The 22,050-nt window shown below is 40.1% G+C and overlaps 1 protein-coding gene across 3 annotated transcripts; it reads left to right on the top strand.

Annotated features, from left to right (window-relative positions):
* Positions 1-1,702: 1,702 nt before the first annotated feature.
* On the top strand, positions 1,703-20,550 carry kcnj13 (potassium inwardly rectifying channel subfamily J member 13). 3 transcript variants are annotated; one of them, XM_067450201.1, is made up of 5 exons: positions 1,703-1,890; positions 1,997-2,046; positions 7,606-7,747; positions 12,727-13,240; positions 18,817-20,550. In XM_067450201.1, exons 4-5 carry the CDS (start codon positions 12,757-12,759, stop codon positions 19,416-19,418), a joined length of 1,086 nt encoding a protein of 361 aa, XP_067306302.1. In that variant the 5' UTR covers positions 1,703-1,890; positions 1,997-2,046; positions 7,606-7,747; positions 12,727-12,756; the 3' UTR covers positions 19,419-20,550. The 3 variants fall into 3 exon arrangements, with proteins under 3 accessions (XP_067306302.1, XP_067306304.1, XP_067306303.1); XM_067450203.1 differs by lacking the exon at positions 1,997-2,046; XM_067450202.1 differs by lacking the exons at positions 1,703-1,890; positions 1,997-2,046 and having other exon boundaries at positions 7,482-7,747.
* The last annotated feature ends 1,500 nt before the right edge of the window (positions 20,551-22,050 follow it).

Genomic DNA, 22,050 nt, shown 5'->3' on the forward strand with positions numbered 1-22,050 from the left:
CTTAATGCCCGGACCATCAAGGACGCTCGCCCCTTACCTCACCAATGCCATCCAATGGCATACGAGGACAAAAAGCATACAGCCTTAACAACACTGATGGGTTTTATGAGTTTAATCACTTACTGCAAGGGTTGTGCAATAGCCCCGCTAGCTTTATTTTGCCGATGACGAATATCTTTAGCGACAGAAATTGCTTGATGTTGCTTTGCTATCTAGATTAAATACTTGTAGCATTTTAATGAAGTATATGCCCCTGATGAGGGAGAGGTGTTCAGTAGGCTTAGAGAGCACAGGCTAAAGTTAGCTAAAAAACGCCATTTCCTCTTTTGCGGTTCTTCGGGCACATCATTGACAGTTCAGGGGTAGCGACCGACCCAGACAAGATCAGGACGATCAGAAAGTGTGTATCATATGCACGCGAAAAACAGCGTAGCATGTGCACGCCAAAATGAGTTTTGTAATATACATTCCACGACATTGCACACTCGTACTATTTATACGCATTTACATGTGATCAGGTTGGGATAATATAAGACTTTTTTCTCCACTTCAGTATTGACACATCTTTGCTGAAATGTATTAAGCTGTTGTTGTTGTTGTTGTTGTTGTTGTTGTTGTTGTTAACAGGCATGTTTTATTTGTTTTGCCTGAGGATTGCAAGTGTCCTGGGACAGGTGAGTGGGAAATCCACTGCTGCATCTTTCCCGTGGATTTGTCCTCATGGAGGAGGTGTTGGGAAAGAGGCATTCCAACCCTGTCCTAATTGCCACCATCCCTGAGGACACACCAGGGCCAAGTTCAGCAGTGGATGACCAAGATGAAGAAGAGCCAGCACCAGAACCAGCCAAGAGAAAAAGAGACAGAGTGGGAGGACATGATTTTTCAGAGAGAGACAGAGGAGAGGAGAGCCGGGAGAGAATGGACAGATCATTTTTTCTTCTTGGTAAATAATAAATTCAAATTTGTAAATAAAACGAAATAAATTGTTCTATACATTTTTAATTACAGCACTTTTTACAGCTATTTACAGCTATATATACACTTTATTTATTTGGACGTCATCTGGTGTGTGTTACATTCCGCCTGTCACAGACTCCGTTTCCCAGAATCCTCACTGTCTCACACCTGATCTCATTCCCTCATCAGCTTTCCCGTTCTCCATGGATTCCCTGCACCTTGTCGTCATCAACGCTCCCTTTATTGTACTCACTTCCAGCACTCCTTGTCCGTTCTAATGTTAAAGCTATTCTCAGTTTAGTTGTTATGTGTGTTTTGTTCCTGTCTGTGTCCTTGAGTGTATTTTGTTTTAAAGTCTGACTCCTTCAAAAATCCTTCCTTGAAATAGGCTATTTTAACATGCCAAACTCTTCTTTGACTGCAGAGCTAAACTTTTCAGGACAGCGACCTTCCAGGACTGACGTTGCTTATAATCTAAAAGATCATATTTTTTTAAACAATATCTATTATCCAATATCTAACTCCTGTAATGCATTGAATATGCTGAGTGAAATACATTGATGCTTATGTTTTGATAATAATAATGATTCCCTAAACAGAGAACAACATTTCTAACTTATTCAGTAATTCCTCCTTGAGCTCTAAACTCTGAATCCCCATAGCTGATGATCATAAACCCTATCATATATAAATCCTTCCGACATCCATTAACATCTGACTATGAAAGGGGCAGTAAATTCATAAATTATTGCTGTTGACAAAAAAACTGCAAGTCATGGAAGTTCTTTAGTGCCTTGCATGCGCTGCACGTCTGAGTTCTGTCCACAGTTCTCAAAGATGTTGAGGCCCAGCTTTGCCTCGGGACAATTGAGAGACTGCACAACTTTCACAAAGGCTGCGAACGGTCATTGATGCTCGTGGAGGCAACATGTGGTATGTGAACTCTTGAACAGGATAATGTATGCAATTATTTTAATTTATAATAATATATTTCACTCACTTTCATATATTTTGTATGGCTGTCACTTTTTTATGGAAGTTAAGTTTCCCTGCTAAGAAGAAAGCGATGCCGGTTTAAAACAATACACGGTGAGTAAATAGCAACAATTGCAAAAAAGGCTTATCTTACTTAGTAATTTTGTCTCGTTTCCAGTCCAAAATAATCTAAAAATTCTTAAATCCAGATGTATTTACTAGATAAGCAAAATGACATAAGATGTTTAGTCTTGTTTCATGGTGGTGGTGATGTGGGGGGGTGGGGTAATTATAGTCATTTTGCTTAAAACATGTAAGATTAGTGGGGTACGTATAATATCCTTGTTTTAAGAGCATTTTACTTGTATCGTTCCTCTGTACTCTGTATTCAAGGACACAACTCTCGGGATGAAAACCAGACAACATTTCTCTCCTTTTTCTTACCAACCCTTTTAATCTCTAGCCCCCACCTGGCCATAACCTGCCATTACATCTCCTCCTTTTAGATTAAAGTTTAACTATTTTGGCAGATCCTTAAAATGATGGAATACATCCAACAGTGTGTCTACTTCGTTATTTCACTCACTTATTTGATAACTTTATAGATTTCTTCAAATCCTTTTCAAATTTAAAAGTGAGAAACTAACAGAAGGCATTTTACTTCACAGTAGCCCTTTTGTAGACTTTATCTTAAACTAAATGCAAGATTCAATAAATCAGAACATGGATTTTCTAATAAAAATTTAACTTTTCAAACTGAAAATGATGACCTTTTTTCTTATCCTCTGTGGTGTGTATACATGTTTCATGTTCAAATGTCTATCAGGAGCATTAGCCAGTCTCCCTGACCTAGTCATTGTCCTGTCACCTGATGTTGTGTCACAGCCATCCTCCATCCAGGGTCTCCACCTCGTACGAGCATGGTGTAGGTGCAGGACTAACTGTCCCTCTTTTGCATGTGGATTTGAGCTGTTCAGGATGGAGAGGTGGTGGGGTTTGAGTATGGTGTCTCCGGTTGAACGTTTGTTGCTGTTGACCATGTGCTTTTCTCTGAACCTCTCAAGATCAGGCCTCTGTGGTTGTAACTGCTCCGGTAACACTGGGACTTCTGTTCTGATTCTCCTCCCAATCAGTATTTTAGCTGGGGAATTCCTGTGCGCCACTCCTGTAGCCCAAAAGAGCTTTGTGGAAATCTACCTCTTTCAGGCCCGTTCAGCCTCCCCATTGCTGCAGGGGTAACAGGGGATGCTTGTCACATGGGTAAAGTCATAATCCTGTGCAAACTGAGAAATTCATGACAGGAGAATTGAGAACTATTGTCCGTCACAAGCACTTCTGGGCCTCCATATGCTGCCAGCCATGTAGGATCCAAACTTCAATATAGCAAGAAAAGTAGTCTATCATGACTAAATAGTTCCCATTCTGCCATTGGAAAAGATCAGCTGCGACCGTCTGCCATGGTCTGCTTAGGATTTCAGTCATGAGTAGAGGCTCGACTGGTGTTTGGCCTTCGCATGAGCAAATCTCATATCTCTCAACCATTTGCGTTACAGCGGATGTGATGCATGGCCCCCAGACTGATTCTCTGGCCCTAGCTAGGCATTTGTTGATACCTTGATCTGTCGGTGTGGCTGGCAGGCTTTCTACTATGCTGTCCAGGTAAGCTTTGCATTCCCTTTCCAGGTCTTCCTGCGGCTGGAAGAGGCGCTCTGGACAGGGTTTCAGCTGTTATTAGATTTTTGCCTGGAACATGGATGATGTCGAAATTAAATCTGAGTCTGATAATCCTTGGCAGGAGGTCATCCAATGCTCTGGAGTGTTATGAGTGGCTTGTGATCAGTTCTTATGGTAAAGTCCAGTCCACTCGCACGCGCTCACATGCCCAGGTCACAGCTAAAGCCTCCTTTTCTATTTGGGCATTGATTCGGTCTTGATTCGGCTTTGGGTCAGATTTCTAGAAATAAAGACAACAGGTCTACACTTACCGTCTGTCTGTTTTTGTGTAAAGAAACCTCCTAGTCAATATGAAGAGGGAGGCATCAGCCAACACCATGGTTTCGAGATTTGGGCTTTACGGGGTCTCTGACCCCAATCATTTTTTTATCTCCTGGAACACTTTCTGCCGGGGTGCTCCCCATGACATAGGTCTACGGTCAGATCAATGGCATCAATCAGCTGAGAAATCCCCTTTTAGAAGTGTATGGGCACCGGTACAAAAAGGTAAACTTTTGATGAAGTAGCGACCTTCTGGTGTGATGAGCATGGTCGACAGCATTGAGTCTTTGTGGAGTTGTACCTGTCAGAAGCCTGATGTCTTTGTGAAGACTCTGGCTCCTTTCAGCTTGGCCAGTGTCTTCATCCAAAGCAGGTAAGATGTGTCTCTCTCTCTGATGACGCTATCGTTCAGACAGGTTAAAGGGTTAGTTCACCCAAAAATGAAAATTCTGTCATTAATTACTTACCCTAATGTCATTCGACATCTGTAAGACCATCGTTTACCTTCAGAACAAAAATGAAGATATTTTTGTTGAAATCCGATGGCTCAGAAAGGCCTTTATTGACACCAATGTCATTTCCTCTCTCAAGACCCATAAAACGCACTAAAGACGTTGTTACAATGTCTATCTCATTACAGTCTCTCTGCATTAATTTTATGAAGTGACAAGAATAGTTTTTGTGTGCAAAAAAAAACGTAATAACTTATATAGTAATGGGCCTATTTTTTTAAAAAAAAGAAGCTTAGAACGGTTATAAATCAGCGTATTGATTCATGATTGGGATCGCGTGTCAAACTGCCAATCTGCTGACGTCACATGACATTGGCGATCCGAATCATGAATTGATACGATATGACAGAATTTTGATTTTTAGGTGAACTAACCCTTTAATTCCATGGAAATGCAAATTTTGCCTGATGTTTTCACTATGGGTTCATGCCTGCACAGCATTCATTCAGTTCGTCAACACGGGCTATGACCCCCAACTTCTCTATCCGGTCTAGTTCCTCTTTGACTTTGGCCCGGAGAGGAATGGCTACACAGCACGGGGCAGAGATTTTGTACTCCCCTTTAAACTTACCTACCCATTCATATACATATTGGTAAAATGAGTGGAAGTGTTTCTCTGCATCGTAAATAAGGGATCATCTGTAGTCTGCAGATAGCTGGGAGGCCCAATAAGGGTGTGGTCAGGGCCTTCACAATCAACACCACCTCCTCAATCTTTCTGTCCCCTCTCTGAATGACCGAATGCACTTATTTGGTTTTGGTCACATCCAGAGGTTGGTCGATGGGGCCCAGCAAGCGTCTGCGTGGCGTTGAGTCTGCCATATCTATTCTGTGTAAATTCTGATTCTGGGATAGCAGTCACATACACACGTGTCCACTTTAAAATGTAATAGGCCCAAATTTATGATAAGTATTTCAGTCCATGTGGTTGACTGTGGATAGTCAACAGCCCCAAGATAAGCCATCTCATCCTCTTCAATTGAATCCAACTTTTGAGCTGATCTGCACACCGCCGGAAAGTGTCCACTCATTTGACATGTTCTACAACCACCGTCTTTTGCTGGCCATTCAGTCCATTAATGTTTAGGGGTTTTGCCACATTTCCCACGCTTTTTAGGCATAGTTGAGGTATAGGCTGAGGCTGAGAATGGCTTTAAGCATTAAAAATATTTCTTTCTTTAGGCCTGTCTCTTACTGTTATGAGACAGTGCAGCTGTTTGTCCTGGTGAATCAGCTGAGCGCAGAAGAGCTTGTTGCTTTTTCACTTCCTCGTGCTGTCTCACTTGAACTATAGCTGTAGCTTTTCAGCGTTTTTCAGACAATTTAGCATTACGTAAGCCGACAACCCTATCTCGGATCATTTCCTCACATAAAACGGCATATTTGCAATGTTCAGCTAGTGGGTAAAATTTTCTGCAGATTTGCCAACTTCTTGACATCTTTTATTAAACTTGGCTCATTCATAAATTACATTATCTACTCCTACAAAGTGTCCATCAAAGACCTTTTTTACTTCGTCAAAGTCATTTTCTTTCTCTTCTGTCAAGTACGGTGAGCTCAGAATATCATCAGCCTTCTCGCCCGTTTTAATCCATGTGGGCCACGAGCTTGGCTCGAAGTCGAATGGTCCCAGTTGTGTGATAGTAAGTATGTGGTACAGGCTGTGTGCTTTTAGCTTGTCGCTAGCTTGTTGTTACCTCTCACTGACTCGCTCTCTCTTGCTCCACAGGTCCCCCGCTCTCACTCTCCCCACCATTAAAACTGCTCCAACTTATTGTCTTGGCCACTAGACTCTGTCTGTCGTGGGTTATCCATTTCTGACACCATATTGTTCCTCTATACTCCATATTCAAGGACACAACTCTCAGGATGAAAACCAGACAACTTTTTATATCGCTCCTTTTTCTCACCAACCCTTTTAATCTCTAGACCCAGATCATTTTACTTGGTTTGAGCTTTAAAAACTCTTTCCCCATGAAACAAGACTAAACATCTTACGTCATTTTGCTTATCTAGTAAATACATCTTGATTTAAGATTTTTGTAATATATATTTTGACTGGAAACAAGAAAGTAAGCCTTTTTGCCGTGGAGAGGACACAATAATTTTGTCATGAATAATTGTTAGTGAAAATGGAGAAAGTATGACAATACAACAAATAAGTGTGTGTGTGTGTGTGTGTGTGTGTGTGTGTGTGTGTGTGTGTGTGTGTGTGTGTGTGTGTGTGTGTGTGTGTGTGTGTGTGTGTGTGTGTGTGTGTGTGTGACTGCTATGTTCGTCGTTAACAACATTGCTTGCTCTTTAGCTAACTACAGAATGTAGCTAGCTGTAAGCTGTTATCTATTATCTAGTCCACAGTGATCACCCTTTGGATTTCTAATCATTGTAATGAACTGAGAGCATCTGATGTGTGATGCAACCATTCTGTATTCAAATGCCATGCCACAGAAAATGATGAGCCTGCCTGAGCTGTTCATAAATCACCATAATACACTTAACTGTTGACATTTCAATGCTTTATTTTTTTGTAGAGCTCTCATTTCATTGAGCTGGTCCTATTATAACACGGCAGTTTCCCACAAGCAACCGTTTTCCTTCGCAAATTTGACGATTAGCCTCACATCATTACCAGAAATATAATTTATTAGCATTTCAGTGCTGAATAAAGTGCAATATCGCCAATGAGATCTCTTAAACCTCATTTGTTTCTCCAGGATGCCACTGAGATTAAATGGAGACTTTGGAGCTTCTCTTCTTCTGAGAGATACTACGTAGGCATTAACACAAGCACTCAAGCAGAAACAACAAAAAAAAGGGCAAAATCTGTTTTTGTTCCTCAGCCGAAAGAGAAACGGTAGTTGCAAGAAGTTTAGCAGTCAAATCACCGTCAGAAAGATGGGTAAGAAAGAAAAGCTACTGTACTGTTCCTTTCATCATACAACCACACACAGAGAGAGAGAGAGAGAGAGAGAGAGAGAGAGAGAGAGAGAGAGAGAGAGAGAGAGAGAGAAGTGACTCTAGGTGTTCTCCTCCTCTCCAAAGCACTCCTAATTGGCCACATGCTGAGTAATGTGACCAATGAGTTTCAGGGCCGGCTCTCCTCACTATATTTGTGTGTGTTTGTTGGAGTTCCTCCGTGCATCTGACTCTTTGCTGTCTCCTACAGAAGGATCTGGATTGGTTTTACACTCCGGCCAAGGATCTAGAGTTCCTCACAATCTAGATCCCACTTGAACTTCTCAGAAAGTTTCACACATTGTCGGAAAACACTGAGGAATCCTCAATAAACCCTTAAAGAGAGAAATTTGGTGAGTAAAAATGGATATGTTTTATGCTTTAAGAAAGATTATTAGATAAGATTTATTAGCAAGAAAAGAAAAATAGAATTTCTTTCATGGGTGACCATGACTAATCGCAGTCTCTGAAGACAAACTCTCTATTGAAAACAAATCAGCATCCAGATCAGCACAGGGCAGTGTTTGTGTTTGCATGTGCGTGTTAGTGAATCGTTGTTTATTCATCAAGGATGCATTTCTGGACATCTATGCTTTTTTTGTCTTAAATGAATAGTTCACCCAAAGCAAAAATTGTCATTCCAATATGACGTGTCTTCTTCCCTGGAAAATAGCAACATAAAAGTAGTCTATAGGACTTTGAAGACTGAAATGTATGTCTCCCTTTCCATCAAAGCTCATTTGACGCCAAATATAGCTTTTTAGTAAAATTAAATTAAAAAATCGCTAAATTCCTCACACACAGCTATGATATAATTAAGAGTCATGCGGACTATTTTAATAGTATTTATAGTGTTATGATGCTTTTTTGTCTTTTTTTTATATAGAAAAAAGTGGCAAGGATACTTAAATGAATTTGTTTTGTATTTCCAAGGTTGATTTTTAGGGTAAATGTCCTATGAATATCCACATCTCTCCCTATTCTCTTCTCCCTCTTTCTCGACTCTCATCACACATACCCCCCACCACACACACACACACACACACACACACACACACACACACACACACACACACACACACACACACACACACACACACACACACACACACACACACACACACACACTTGAAATAATCATTTACCCATGAGCACACCAGACTCATTTGCACTCTGACACATTGAACTGTGTGCAGTGGAGAGTCACTCAGTTTTAATCAGACCAAATCTCTGGTTAAAGTCGTAACTAAAGTCACCAAAACAAAACACATTTTTTCCATTCTAATTAATCGTGGAGCTCACTTAAGTAAACCATGAAAACCATGACATGTGCTTAAGTTTAGCAGTTACAGTTCTTATACAGTAACTTACAGCAAAGCCAACCATATCACACACACACACACACACACACACGCACACACACGTCTGGTTCACTATCTTTGTGGGGACTCTCATAGACGTAATGGTTTTATACTGTATATACTGTGTATTCTCCCCCTAACACTAAGCCTACCCCTAAACCTACCCATCACACAAAACGTTTACTTTTTCAAAAACATCACTTGCTGTGAGCTATAAGCTGTTTTCCTCATGGGGACCCAACACTTTTCCCATAAGGACACGGATTTCGGATAAAACTATCTTTGGGGCATCACACAAAACACACACATTCCTGTACATCTATCTTTGTGAGGATATTTATTGACACGATGCAATATCTAGGTCTTTACCCTAAACCTACCCATCACAAATAAGTCCCCAACCTGAACCCTTTCCTTTAATTTACCCTTTACCTAACTATAGCCTTATCCCTAAACCCACTTTAAACCAATCAAAAACCATCTAAAACCAATCATCTCTTTACTCGTCACTCTGATGGTCTAACACTCAAACCGGTCACCGCAAAGATAGTTCAACACACACACACACACGCACACACACACACACACACAAACACACACACACACACATACACACACACACACACACACACACACACACACACACACACACACACACACACACACACACACACACACACACACACAAAGGTCCAGGTTAATCTTATATCCAGGAACCAGCTACTCATTGTTTTGCTATTGTTTCTCATGTGTCAAAGTAAGCATTCACAAGGTGATGTGTCATTGAGGTAGCTTAATAATTGCAGAGCCCAGTGAGATGTCAATCAAAGATATGAAAGGGGGGAAATAAAGGACCGATAGAAAAGCTAATCCTGAAATGCAAAGAAAATGATGTCCTTAGTTAGATTTCAATCAAACTTTATCAAATCAAATTTAAGTATTTGGTAAATGTTTAACCAAGACATAACGGCAAACAGAAATATCCTGACATTACAGACTTAACAGAAATATATGTGCAAAAAGCCCAGCTTCACGATCCTTTGTAAAACATAACATCGATATAACATTTGTTTTGGTATAAAAGAAAAAAGACAAAATATATTTCCATGCTTATAAAAAGCAATTTTTTACGCTAACTTTCACAGTCCCATCTGTAAATATGACCACCGTCACACTGTCAACTAGATAGCATTAGTATTTTCAATAAAATGAATTATTATTATTAAGAAGCATGACTAGCAAAACAGATTGTGCGACGCTAAATGTATTGCTGACACGATCAGTTAGGAGTTCATCTGTGGAACACAGTACATAAAGAGAGATGTGTTTTTATCGCCCTGTGGCCAGACGTGGTCACATGAATAACATGCACAGCATATAGAACAGAAGCCAGCTATAAGATGTACTTCACAGTCTACCGTGATTAACATGTGATGAATTTTCTAATGATGTTTGGGCTTGAAGTACAGGAAATATTCATGGCCTTGTCTAATCAAAAGTGTACTTCATGGAGAGGGACCTGGGGTTAAATTGGCCCGAATGAACATGATCTGTGTTCTAGCACCTTCATTTAAAGCAGCATTTTGCCCAATTTCTCATAGACATTAACTGATATAAAGCAAATTATTGTACTCATATTTAATAGAAAAGGTTTGGCATCGGTAATATTTTTTTAACGTTGATTTTCACCAAAGCTGCATTCTTTTGATATTGTGAAATATCATCGCAATTTAGAATACATGTACATTCCTATGACTTTTCTGCATCATTACTGCAGTCTTCAGTGTCACATGCACTGTAAACCAATTTGTGGTAATCAGTTACATAAATGTTATTGAGTTATGATTCCCGATTTTAAGTAAGCAGAATGTCAGGTTTGGGGTTTGTAGTCGCCTACTCGTGCATGTTAATTGCTCCTAACTTGAGGTACAGAATTAGCAAACTAATACATATTGATAGCAATTAACATAATTGAAATAATTCACGTTTTTATTTTAAGTTCTTGAAAATCAAATTAGATATTTACTTAACTGTAAACCCTAATGAGTTGTCAGAACTCAAACCTGTTTTTAAGTTAAGCAACTCAAAGTTTAAGAAAGATTTTAATTTGGTAATGTTTTATTGTTCTTAACTTGAAATATTTGAGTACGCTAATTCATACGTTTGACTTAAAATTATGAAGTTATCTCAACATAAATATTTTGCGATCTATAACAAACTGAAAATGCTAATTTGCTAACTCTCAAAACAAGCTGCATGCTCAACTCGTCACCAGGATGGTAACTCTTAAAAAAAATGTGGAAAAAAAAAACAGTACCTCTGAATTAGCATAACAAAACATTAATCACTACTGTATCTCCCTTAGCAGTAACCTTGTACACCCACACACACACACACACAAAAGATTATATAACAAATAATTTTAGCATTCACTCTCCGTTTTGAGTGCCATGGGCAAAGCATGCTGGGAAATGTAAAAAATCCTAACCGCATTTCAGTTAACTTAAGTTAGTCTAAATGAAAGGAAATTAGTTCATAAAACTCAAAACAATGAAACAGTTCAATTTACTTGAAATATATCAGTGCTGTGAAATCAAAAAAAATACTCATAACAATTACATTTATCTGAACATATGTGTTTAATTTAAGTTTGTCCTCAAACAAATGAAGTGTTTTGAGTATTATAAAATCATTCTAATATGATGATATTATGCTCAAAAAACATTTCTTATTATTATCAGTTTCGAAAAAAGTTGTGCTTTTTCTTGATTCTTTGTTTTGTATTATTATAAATGTCTAAACTATCACTTTTGATCAATTTTTACCTTGTTGAATATTCATTTCTCTAGATGAATATCTTACTGACATACTTGTTAACTATAGAACATATTTTCCTAGTAAATATATGACTGTATAATATTGCAAAAGGGTCTATACGGTGAAAGTGTCGTCATATTATAAGGTCACCCGAAACACCATAGCATTTTAGGAATTCCCAAGTTCCGAAATCCCAGTTTAGCTCCAGGGAGGGACCACGGTCAGGACATGCTTAAGATCAATTCTAGCAAGTCAATATGCTAAAATAAAAAAAAATAAAAAATAAAAAATTGACCCATCTTCACCAAAGTAATTTTCCACCATCAGGAAAATATCCTGAAGCGCGGAACATTTACTCTCCATACCGGGAGAGAAACCGGAGGGCAAGTTAACATTTGATAAATTAAAATGTGATACTCTCCTCTTCTTTACAGTTTAACCTCAAGCACTTGCATCCAAACACGCTCAAGCACTTACATTTTGTGCGCCTGCATAATATTTACAGACACATTTTACTTGTTATACAAGGGACGGGAACACTATTCTTCATCTGGTTCTCTAGCACACAATTTAATGTCATTAATTAATGTGACACAATGTGCTACTGCAGTTCTTTTTTTTCCTTCTTTTTTATTATTATTTCAGTGCTTTGCTTTTTAGTGTCAGACTAATTACTTGCAGTCGTCCGGTAGAGAGAGAGAGAGACAGCGGAAAAAAAAGAGTGGATTAAACACACATTCCTGCTGTCCCTTCCACACACACACCCCACTGAGAAACATCAGCAATTAAATCACCGGGCAGTTGAAATGGCAGATTTCTTATTGAGATGTTAAAGGAATAATTCACCCGAAAATCTGACATTATCAAGCCTCATGTACTTCTAAACCCAAAAGGAGACTTTTTTATTTTAGTTTAAGATTTAGTAAACTTAAGTTAAATGTGAGCAAAACATCCGGCCTGGTTCAAAATCTTCAAAATGTCTCCTTTAAGCGTAACAACAGGTAAGCATACAGGTTTGTAATGACATGTGCCTTTAATTTTCACAGTTATATTTAAAATATAGTTGTCCTATCCTTTAAAGAACATTAGATTTCCATGTGTAAATGTGTAGAAATATGTAGCTGATATCAGGTGCTCTTTGCTCACCTTTCCAGGTGACAGCCCCTTGCCAACTTTCCATCACCATGACAAGCACCACCAGTGACCAAAAGGCTGTCTCGTGCCCCCTGATGGCCAAAACTCATCGCCGGCGACTGGTCAACAAGGACGGACGGAGCCTGATGCAAGGCCATGCCCCAGGCTACAGAGAGACGTGGTTCGGTGCCCTGCGGGACATGTGGGGGACGTGGCTGGCGTTGCGGTGGCGATGGGTGGTGCTGGCGTTCTGCGGCTCCTTCCTGCTTCACTGGCTGCTGTTCGCAGTGTTGTGGTACCTGCTCGCCCGGGTCAACGGGGACCTGGACGTCCTCGACCACGACTCCCCACCGCCCGGACACGTGCTGTGCGTCAAACACGTGACGGGCTTCACCGCTGCCTTCTCTTTTGCTCTCGAGACGCAGCTGACCATCGGGTACGGCACCATGTACCCCAACGCTGACTGTCCCACCGCCATAGCGCTGCTCGCCCTGCAGATGCTGCTTGGCCTCATGCTCGAGGCCTTCATCACCGGTACACACCACAGTCTTCTACTTTACTGCAGAGATATGCACAGGGGTCTTGTTCACAAAACATCTTAAAGGATTAGTTAACTTCAAAATTAAAATGCCCTGATATTTTACTCACCCGCACTTACTATTATTATTGTAAATGATTTACTAAATAATTTATTTAGCGGTTTAATTTTGCAGATGTTTTTTTTTGTGCTTTTCATTCGATTTCCAATTTTTTTTTTTTACATATACTGTATGTCTGTTGACTATTTCAGCACATCCCCCCTGTTTATGGGTAACTAGAACTGTAACTTAAGACCAACATATGTCCTGGAAAGACATCCCTTAGTTGCCTCAGAGAATCTCACAAAGGCTTAGATAAAGACGAAAGGTGAATGTACAGAAAGTCATGTGAATCCTAAGTTCACATGCTTTAAGGTCAGAGAAAAATGCCAATAATAGAGTCATTGATTAATATGTTAAAACTCATCACGAGTACTTTGCCTCTGAACTATGGCGTAATGAATGTAAATGCATCACAATTCTGGCTTTGTATTGAGCAGATGATCCTGGTACGGAAACCCTCAGAGGAAATGTAGAAGAACCTGTAAATACCCTGCTACTGAACTAACATATTGAAACCTGGGGTACTTGTGTTCAGTTCGAAGTCCAGCTTTTTGGGTTCATATTAGATATTAAAATACCTAGACTGCAGTTGATTAGCAACAGTACATCAACCTATCCACCACATTAGAAACGTTAAAACTATCACAAGCATGTTTACATTATCATTCTCAGTTTTTGTTGATTCAGTGATAATAGGTATATTAGTTTTACCTCTGATGAGACACTGGATGGACGCTATGGGTATCATCGTATCCGGTGTCACCCACTCCATGTTGCGGGGATGCCTGCCTCACTTGGTGAAAATATGCAGAAACATAATAGGTATAGCATACATTGACTCCTTCCATCCAGGGCATGTACATACAAAGACTGTCTAGTGGTTCCCTAAGTCATTATCTCCCACAAAAAAATGAGAAGATCCCTTACCTTTTGTGCCTCTATAGCAGTTAAAGTCCCGGTCTCACTGGAACCTTCTTTCCTCCCTTGAGGGCTAATTTAGCCCCAATGGCAGAGCTATGAAAAAAATGGCTAGGCTGTGACAGTCTTTTCTTGTCTGACAGCTCTCAGGAAATGCCTTGCCACGGGGAGTTTTCCTTTCTTTAAAATTACAATATCAACCTAGGCAGTGCCAATAATTCTGGGGAAGTACCTCATCTCAATCAATTCTGACTCGAATGGCAGCTTACCAAAGAGAGCCATGCTTTTCCACAGCGGCTAACTTCACTGATAATGCCCCCTCTCCAAAGGGAGGCCTTGAGTAGAGAGAGGCTCAACCCTGAGAGCCACAAGGGAGTCTAGTCCTACTTTAATACTCTTAAAGTGATCTGAATCATGAATCGATATGCTGATTCATAACAGTTCGAAACTTTGTTTTGAAATCGGCCCATCACTATATAAGTCGTTAATTCGTAGTTTTTTTGCATACAAAAACTATTCTCGTCACTTCATAAAATTATTGTAGAGCCACTGTACTGTGAATTTGGCTTTGTAACGACATCTTTAGTGCCTTTTATGGGTCTTGAGAGAAGAAATTACATTGGTGTCAATGAAGGCCTTTCTGAGCTATCGGATTTCAACAAAAATATCTTAATTTGTGTTCTGAAGATGAGCAGAGGTCTTACGGGTGTCGAACGACATTAGGGTAAGTAATTAATGAAAGAATTTTCATTTTTGGGTGAACTAACCCTTTAAAATCGGACCTTGGGCTGTGGCAGGCCAGAAGCCCCATACCCCTTTTCCATCAAGGCAGTGCTGGTGCTGGTTTGGAACCAGAGCCTAGTTTAAAATGCTAGTTTTTTAAAAAAAAAAATGTCTTTTCACACCCAAGGCACCAGCTCAGAGCCAGGAAAAGTGGTTATTAAGTAGTGCAAAACATTGCTGGTCTAGAAGTAAGAACCGCTTGCGTCAGCGGCTGGGGGCGGGGCTACCGGGACCAAAAAGACCAACACAAACTTGAGATCCGCGAATGTTTAAATAGCAGCTAATTGAGCTAACGGCTGCTCGATTGTAATCTCTGTCTATACAAATTACGGCGAGCTGCATGAATGCGTTGGATTTGCTGTGTTTTTGATGCCGATGTAGGATCATAAAGCCATGTGCATCAATAGTAACAGAAGGCTTGTTCGAGATGCATCGGTTCTGCACAGACCAATCGCTGTATGACATCAAAGTACAGTGAGAGCATAAGACTCCTTATGATTTTGAATCGCTCATGCAGTATTTTGATATTATATGCGGATCAGTCTGCGCAGCAAGAACGAACAAGCCTGGTGTGTTTGTGTTTCCCGCTACCTCGCTAGCATTGCTGTGAAAAATGAGACGTATAGAGTGACGTAAGACCTGGCTCGGTGCTGGCTCTCTAGCTGGTGGAAAGCCAAACTGGTTCTTAGAAGGCTCATCAGTCAAACCAACTCTTAACTGGTACAAGCACTGGCTATGAATTGGCACCCGGTTCATTCTGGTGGAAAAGGGGTACCAAAGGCTTTAGGTGGGGTTTTGGATCAGCGTGGGATGTATTTCCTCTAATGCTGCCCTCGTCTCTATTAACTTTTCAACCACTCGACAGATGTGCCAAAAAGTTCTGAGGATGAGAATGGGGCATTGAGAAGAAAAACATTTTCTTTCTTCCTGATGTCCACCAAGTTCAGCCACAGATGCCTCTCCATGACAAGCATTGCTGGCATCAAGTGACTGATAGCAGCATCTGTTTATTCAGTGGCCCGGAGAACTAGATCCATGGTGCATCGCAGTTCAGCCACTGCTTCAGGGACAGTCCCTGGCCCGGATCCAAATCTTTTAGCAGCATGAGGTTGTCTGAAGCAGCCTGGATTGCAGGGCAGGAGTTTTCAAAGAGTATGACTCACCCTGGGCGAGAACTTCCTCCACAGGGTAGTTCAAATGATAATAGTTACGCAAATGATGTAACAGGTCAATCTGGGCTGAATATTGCTTCTTCCACGACTCCTCCAGTTCAGCGTAGAGGTCGGGAAGGAATGGAAGGCTCATGGGGTAAGGGTGAACATGGCCTAACAGGAAGCACTCTTCCAGCCTACCACAACCATCTTCCTGTTTTTCAGGACCGCAAGCCAGATCTAATCTGGCTGCGGCAAGGGCATGAGATCCAGCAATCCCTCACATGCAGGGCTGGCAGATTGAGAAGACTCAGTACACACTTTCCTTGCCTTCTTAAACCACATCATCTTGGCTAGATCGTGCCAAAAACATGCTGTATGCTGGATCAAAAGCTTTGAGAGACAGCAGATCCTGATCCAATAGATCACTCAAGCCCAACCCTTTCTCAGACTCTCGGCCAGCTCAAGATCCCCACAACCGAAGCCTCCGATTTGTCTTGGCAACAGCGCAGTTTGAGCCGCAGGGTGCAGACGCTTTTCCCACATCCATCGAGAATAGCGAAGAATGTAAACCGAGCTTTCTCACTATGAATATATCACAATGTGCACATTCAGAGCTCTCACTGAACACTGAACATGCACGCTCTTCCCAAGCAACAACCGCACATGTGTGTGTCTTCTTAATGGCAGTTGCTTGACTGCTGGCCTAGGGGTTAAGAACACAATCTGCTTGCTGCCATCTTGCCTCAATGACACTCAATTCTAAATACAGGTTTTGTGAACCGGCCAATCAGCTGAGCTGCATATACCATGTGATTCATGTGACTCAACTATCCTGTGATTTGTCATCAAAGCGAATTCTATATATGCTTTCTGAAAACCTTTACTATAATAAAATGAAAAAAATGTATTGACTCTCAATGGAGAAAGACGCCTTTGCCCCTATACTGGTGTAGTTACAGAACTGACCAGCAGAGGAGGACTTTTCATGTAAACCAGTCAATGACTTCAGACCATGACTAAGCAAAAATATGTATTTAAGAATTATGAGTGTGATTTTAAAATGAATGAAGGAAATGAATAGGAAATACAATTCAGAGAAATCCAACAGATACATGCATTGTGGAAAATGAAGTTTTTTCTCACCCATTATTATATCTAAATGTATTAGAAATAAGTATATATATATAAAAAACACAGATAGGCCTACACATTTCTATAGGTCTGTCTAACTATAAGGACTTTTTAAACACCTAAAAACATCATACAAGACTCCATTCAAGCAACATTCAAACTTTGTCTTGAAAAATATTATTATTATTAAAGGATCACTCCACTTTTTTTGAAAATAGGCTGATTTTCTAAGTCCCTTAGAGTTTAAACAGTTGAGATTTATCGTTTTTAAATCCATTCAGCCGATCTCTGTATCTGGCGGTGGCACTTTTAGCATAGCTTAGCACCATTGAATCGGATTACTGTCAAAAACAGTAGTTTTCACACCATTTACTTATCTGTACAGCGCTGTTTCCTCTGTCCTAAAAACGGCCTGATGATTTCCTTGTTCTATGAAGTCCCTCCTTCAGGAACACGTAACGAGTTCTGATTGGGCCAGCGCTTCCCGTGTTGTGATTGGACAGCAGCTTAGCGCACTTTGCCCGGAAAGGTCCCGCCTCTTACCATAACGGGGAGATGCAAGCGCTGAATGCGCGCTCTTCTCCACGTGGGAGAGCAACAAAACCACGCCCCTATTTTGCGTGTTCTTGTGGGTGGAGGGTTAGTCAACAAACGTTTCTAGTGACGTCATTACATCCCTGCACGTCCTGCTGTAGTCCAAACCGGCCGTTCACTGTAGGCTTTGAAAGGGAACTTCTGTTAAATAAAATATCTCGCTTGGCATTGAACTTTGAGCTTTATAATTTTACAGGTATTATTTATGCTCTTACAGCAACATTACACACTAACTAAAGTTTGAAAGATGGAATCGCGAAGAACGGGACCTTTAAAACGTAACTATTCTGTAGACATCGTGTACCAAGACCAAAGGAAAATGAAAAGTTTAGATTTTTTGACCGATATAGATAGGAACTATTTTCTCATTCCTGAGTAATAATCAGGGAACTTTGCTGCACCATGGGTGTAGCGGCGCAGTGATATTACGCAGAAAATAGTTCCTAGCTATATCGGTCTAAAGAAAATCACAACTTAATTTTCTGTTGGTCTTAGTACACAATGTAACTACTGAAGAGTCAAGTTTTAAATATGAAAATATTTAAACTCTTTAGTCATTTTTTTGAGCGCAATGCTAATGGTCTAATTCAATTCAATTATGTATGCTAAGCTATGCTAAAAGTGCTACCGCCAGATACAGAGATCAGCTGAATGGATTCAAAAACGGTAAAGCTCAACTGTTTAACTCTAAGGGACTTGGAAAAGAAGGCTATTTTCAAAAAAAGTGGAGTGATCCTTTAATAACACAGGTGCATTTGTGGTTTCATTGTTATTATTATTATTATTATTAATAATAATAATAATAATAATTTACTAAATTATGAATTAATTTATTCAGTTCTTTTTCACTCTATTTCCTTAAATTAAAATCCGTTTTTTGCTTCGTCAGGTGCATTTGTGGCAAAGTTCTCCCGCCCTCAGAAGCGCTGTGGTGGGATCCTGTTCAGCCCTCAGGCCGTAGTGTGTGAGGTCAGAGGTCATCGCTGTTTGATGTTCCGCGTGTGTAATCTGCTTCCAAGGCCGCTGGTTGACGTGTCCGTGAGCGCGGTTCTCTACGAAGAACGTGACGATCACGAGCTCCACCAAACCGCAATGGAATTCGCCGTTGATCACCTGGGGTCACGTCCTTGCCCCCTTTTCCTGTCACCCTTGACTTTTTATCACCCCATTACTCAATCCAGCCCCCTAAACAACGCCCCAACCAGCCAATCACACTTTGAATTAGTGGTGTTCCTCACCGCCTCGCAGGAGAGCACGGGCTCTGGCTACCATAAGAGGACGTCCTACCTGCCCGACGAGATCCAGTACGGCAGCTGCTTCGCCAAGGTGACGTCTCTGCACGGAAAAGGCCGGAACAAAACCGAAAGCATGCGCTATTTTGACACGCAGCCCTGTCCACTAACACTCCCCAACACACACACCACCAATGCAGTGGAGAAAGAACACGTGGTGGTCCAGATTAACGGGGAAGGCAGCGACCATGTGGAGTAGCGGTGGTCGTATTTTTACCAAGGGTGTATGATTTAAATGAATTCTCTGTTCATAAAAAGTGCATTTCATTTCATAACACATACTGCAATGTAGGACTTTTTTATCCTTAAAGATAACCTCAGTTAGTTATGATCTGTTATGTGACCCTGTCCCATTAGGAAACCATTTTTGCTGCTATGGACACAATGATTCACACTTGCATCCTTCAGTACTGCTGAACACTCAGTGACAGATGTTTAAGGCCTTGTTTTTATCTGCAAATAAGAGGAATCTCCAGTGTCTTGTTATGAGAATTTCTGTCAACCTGAATCTTCAAGACAGTCATGTTTGAGCCCTTATTTATTCGGCACCTGGACATTGTCATTGCGTTATCTGACTGTATCTGAGTCATAGTGCCCGTTTTCAATTTGTAAATTATTAAAGCTCTATATGGACGGGTTTCCTCCTTATCCATAAAGTATTTTTATCAAATAGATAGTTCCCAAATATGAAATCGCATTGCCTCCTTTCATGTTTTTCCCCCACACAACAGAAGTGGATGATTACTTATCATTATTATTACAGTAGTCAATGAAAAAAAAAATACAAATACTTTGTAAAGTGCTCATTAACAGCTCTATTAAGTGCCTAATGACAACCTTTTTCCTTTTTCCCCCCAAAAATTTCACCAAAGTCATGAAATGGACTTTTGGATCGAGAGATCAAATATTGTACTGAACATTAACAATGTTGTAAATAATAAAGTATATAGATAAATAAATAGCTTATTTACTAGATTATTTGGGAATTTATATTTTCAGTGCAATGCAATCTATGCAATAAAACAGAATGGACCCACTTTATATTTGGTGGCCTTATGTAATAACATTTAAATTGTAAATCATTTGATACAATGCAAACTTATTGTGTAAATACATGTTTGTACTTTGCACTTACATTTTTAAAACGATCTGCATCTGTAATTAATTTCTGAAGTTACATTTATAATTACACTGTTGACACTTCCCTTACACCTAACCCTACCATTAAAGGTGCACTATGTAGTATTTTTGCAGTAAAATATCCAAAAAACACTAGGCCAGTGTTATATATTTTGTTCAGTTGAGTTATTTTAATATCCCAAATGTTTCCAACAATTGCGTCATATCTGCGTTACCCTCGGTTTCCGGTTTTATTTGGCAGAAGCGCTTTACTCTTAGCAGAGTGAACAAGTGTCACAGCAGCCGCTGAACAAACGCACAGAGTTGAACGAACGCACAGAGTTACGTCATAACATCATTTTAAACACACTTAAATGTATCTAATATGATAAACAGAGCTGCGTTACCTCATACTCATGACCGGAAAAATGGAAATGGTGCTGGCGACTCTGTCCCGTCATAATAAAAGTCCCGCTGCTCCCGAGCCATGATTTTGCATAACAATCACTCCAGCGGCCTTGCTCAGCTCCTCAACACTCGGTCCTGCTCTGCTTCATACTACAGTAACGTTAATAATAATCACATCCATCAACATGATTTCTGCCCGAGTCCTATCCCGATTCTTCTCCACCGGCTGTGAGGTGAAGACCACATGTCCCAAGATTATGAGCTCAGACTTGGCATCATCAAACTAAGCCTTTGTTTTGAATAGCGACCTCTAGTGGACGATAAAAATCACATAGTGCAGCTTTAAACTTACCCATACCACCACACCGGTCCCTATATTTCCCAATATCCCACCTCAATCAGCAAAAGTGTTTTGCAATATGAACACAATAAGTACATTGTACTTATTTGTGGATGTAAGTGCATAGTAGTTAAAGGGATAGTGCACCCAAAAATGAAAATGCTGTCATCATTTTCTCACCTGTATGAGTTTCTTTGTTCTGCTGAACACAATATAAGATATTTTGAAGAGTGTTTGTAACCAAGCAGAGAGAGCAATCATTGACTACTATAGAATTTGTCCCTACTATGATAGTCAATAGTTGCTCTATTTGCTTATTACAAACATTCTTCAAAATATCTTATATTGTGTTCAGCAGAACAAAGAAACTCATACAGTTGAGAAAATGATATCATTTTCATTTTTGGGTGAGCCATCCCTTGAAGTACACCTAATATAAAGTGGGACCAACAAAATACATTAGCTTAATTGGTATTGGTGGTGCAACGACAACACTGTATGATTTTTACTCTGTATGTAATTATAGAGCACATGTACTGTCTGTCAATCAGAAAAAGATGATTATTATATGTATATTATAATGATTGACTGTTAAACTCTGGAACGCTGGAAAATAATTGTAGTTTAGTTTTTTCTGCATACAAGCCACTAATCAAGCTACACGGAGTAGCAACTGATCTGTAAAGAAATGCCTTTATTTTGATATGCAGATCACAAACACTGGATTAAAATATCTGTGAAAATGCTGTGGTGTGTTTTTTTTTATTATCCTTATAGAACATTGTATGCCTCATTACCAATAAATCGTAGATAGTTAAATGCAACTTATGTCAGTAAAATACTTTATTGTGCTTGTTTTGTCAACTCCAGTGCTGCCATCTTCTGGCACACACTAGACACAGAAATGTCAGGGATGTATAAACAAGTATTCCATGTTGCACATATGGAATAAAACACACATAAA

Source organism: Pseudorasbora parva, chromosome 8, assembly GCF_024679245.1.
Source record: "Pseudorasbora parva isolate DD20220531a chromosome 8, ASM2467924v1, whole genome shotgun sequence".
NCBI lineage: Eukaryota > Metazoa > Chordata > Actinopteri > Cypriniformes > Gobionidae > Pseudorasbora > Pseudorasbora parva.